Below are 3,119 nucleotides of genomic sequence, written 5' to 3' on the forward strand. Positions count from 1 at the left end.
CAGCTCAATCAATGCAGGCACTTCATAGCAAACAGAAGCATTAGCATTCATGGCATCAGAAAAAGTATTACAATGATGATAATCATGACTAGTGACAACAACAAATCATAATTCTGATGCGTCATGTAGCCTTTTTCGGATATCTTTTGACTCCTCTGTAGAATGTAGAATGAGGGTTACTATGTTTCTTTGCCATTTCCCATTGCTTCAAACGTTGTGACGTGTTAACTATTTGCTACGTTCAATGTATAGAATTCGATACCGGCACAGCTGAGCCGGTATAATATCATCAATCACCATGAGATCAGCGGGAAACTTATTTTATTAGTTCCAGACGAAAACATTGTACATGTATGCAATGTGGTGAACAAAAACCTACAAATATACGTGCAATACTCTAGCAATGTATCAACTAAAACGCCAAAATTGTATCCAAAAACCTGAACACTGTGTGCAAGAACATGAACATTGTATGCACTGTAAACAATAAAAACATGAACGTGGTGTACGTTTATGCATTTCTGTGACTTGTGGTTTTTACAACGAGACTATGTTTGTATTGCATATACATTGTGATAGACAAAAACATGTTATATTGTTTGAAACGAAAACAATGCATGCGTTGACAAACACATCACACTGTGGAGACCTCCCCCGCCAGCATTCCGCTACTTCAACGCTCACGATATCGTAAATACTCTTACTTCTGCAACAGCAACAAAACACAAAGAGAAGACGATTGATTTATAGAAAGTTACATTCCATCCAACATGTTGTATGAATAAAATTGGAGTAACATTGTCGCTTTAACCCTCATTCCATGTTCCATGACTTTTTTTCCAACTTTCATGTATAATGGGATCCGTTACGACCCCAGTGGTATTTCGCTGAGCATTCACTCACTCAAACAAATTAGTATGGAAATGCTTGAAAACTACTTTCTTTGGCTGAAAACTAGGTATGAGATGTGAAAAAGACATGAAGCCTGCCATATCGCAGATGATATAGAAATACATGCACGAATTGCGCTCAACGACCAGTGAAGCATCATAACGTTACACTTACCGATTGCTTCGTTTGGCTAACGCTAGACCCATCCGAGTCGCTGTCGGTGTCAGCTGGAGGGTCTGGAGTGTCTAGTTCAAGAAAAAATGAAATGAACGAATTTCAATGCTTGTGCTCCGTTGTTTTCCTTGCTTCAATTTAATATTAATTTCAAGCTCCTTCCATTGAGAATGAGGATCTCAGCGCAATGTATCGAACGCTTTCCAACGCATCTATTTCTACTTCTGGTCTCTGAATCGAAGAAGGAAGCGGATATGGTGTCTCCATAATTATATTGGATGACAAAGACGTTTCTATCAATTAGAATAACGCGCACAAGGACTTGTTAAAGAAGAGCACGAAGTTCGCTCAAATCGCTCGAACCACATTTCATGGGTTCTTGATTAGCACTTCCAAAAAAAAGAAAACCAAACAAAACAGAAAACACGCATCGCAGATGTTCGTCATTCGAAAGAACAATGTTTCTCGTTTATTCCAAATTCAGCCAACGAGAAGCGTACGTCTTCTCCCTATAAATCTGTGATTGTAAATGGCAATATCATCTTACCGAAGTTATTCTCGGGCACCGGATCATACTGAGGAGGGAGGCCCTTTCCCAGCTCACAAACTGGACACAGAAACACAGACAAATACGGATCAAAGCACGCTAGGTGTTTAATTGCAACAATCAAGTGCCCAATTGATTTAGAAATTGCCTTACAACATTGCACCGTTACTTTTGGTTATGTACATGTACGTGTGCATTGGCGAGATAGGATGGGATATTAAAGCAATCGCCTTCATAATCCTCAACATTGGTTAATTGAATGATATCTTTTGGCCTTGATTGCTTACCATACAAGTGTATAAAGGGGCACGAAGGCTGGAAACGATAACATCTTCCCAGCCAATGGTCGGTACAGATCTTGGATTGCCACTTATCCGCACAGTCGACATAGCGCTTGACTAATGGCAACGACGGCGGTAGACATGGATACTGTACGACTTGCCTGGGCGGAGGCGGATACTGGCCCACTTGCCTGGGCAGATACGGATACTGCACCACTTGCCTGGGCAGAGACGGATACTGGCCCACTTGCCTGGGCTGAGACGGATACTGACCCACTTGCCTGGGCTGAAATGGATACTGACCCACTGGCCTGGGCAGAGTCGGATAGTGGACCCCTTGCCTGGGCAGAGACGAATACTGGACCACTTGTCTGGGAACTTGACGTGGAACTTGACTTGGCACTTTAGATGGCTCCATTTTGAACAAAGTACAATACCAAAACTTAGCCAACCAGAGGTGAAAAACACGAGCGCAATGATAGCATTAGACAGTCGCTTTTTATAGGGACATAGCGCCCGACCTTCGAGTATCACACATCGAATTGTATCATAATTCTAAACATATAGAATAAGTTATACTCAAATCTGTGGACAGCAACTGCAACTGTTTCGCTGTTCAACTCCTCTTAGTATAAGTTATTCAAACAAGTCAAGTCCTCTACACAGATTGCGTACTTTAGCGATAAAGAAGAAAGCGCAAATACAATTTACAGCAGGCTTTCAAAAATATGCATGATTGTATACTATACAAAACACATTGCAAGCTGCATATTATTTGCTTTCCAATAGGTCCATTGTGAGTTGCATAAAACTATGATTGAAAACAATGTGAGTAAAAAAACAAGGCTCCATTGTGAGTTTCGATTACCAGCATGCCTTTAAAAAATCCAACTGATAATTACAAAGAAGACTACTTGTACTGTACGAATGTATGTACTTGAAGTATATAACTCATAATCACAGGGAGATCGTAGAGGCATTGATTAGCGAGATAATTGTGAATTTTGTCTCTGAATCCAAGTCCATCGTGTGCTGCATGAGAGAGCATGCAAGGGAAAACCCGTCCAACTTTCAATGATAGAAATCCATAAGAAGTTCCTATCTATCGAAAACTAGTCCCCATTCCATTGCTACATAGATTCACTGATGAATGTAGCAAGAAAACAGTTCTGAACAAATCCTCTCTTTCCGTTTCGTTGTGTGCCTTGCGATCATGGTATAGCATT

The 3,119-nt window shown here is 40.7% G+C and overlaps 1 protein-coding gene across 1 annotated transcript; it reads right to left on the reverse strand.

Moving 5' to 3' along the window:
* Nucleotides 1-314: 314 nt before the first annotated feature.
* Nucleotides 315-2,364, reverse strand: LOC135818981 (uncharacterized). The gene is made up of 4 exons (XM_065332144.1): nt 1,900-2,364; nt 1,613-1,672; nt 1,066-1,136; nt 315-706 (listed from the first exon to the last, which is right to left on the reverse strand). The coding sequence occupies exons 1-4, from the start codon at nt 2,309-2,311 to the stop codon at nt 701-703; spliced, it is 549 nt and encodes a 182-aa protein (XP_065188216.1). The 5' UTR covers nt 2,312-2,364; the 3' UTR covers nt 315-700.
* Nucleotides 2,365-3,119: the final 755 nt, after the last annotated feature.

Source organism: Sycon ciliatum, chromosome 6 (genome assembly GCF_964019385.1).
Source record: "Sycon ciliatum chromosome 6, ocSycCili1.1, whole genome shotgun sequence".
Classification (NCBI taxonomy): domain Eukaryota; kingdom Metazoa; phylum Porifera; class Calcarea; order Leucosolenida; family Sycettidae; genus Sycon; species Sycon ciliatum.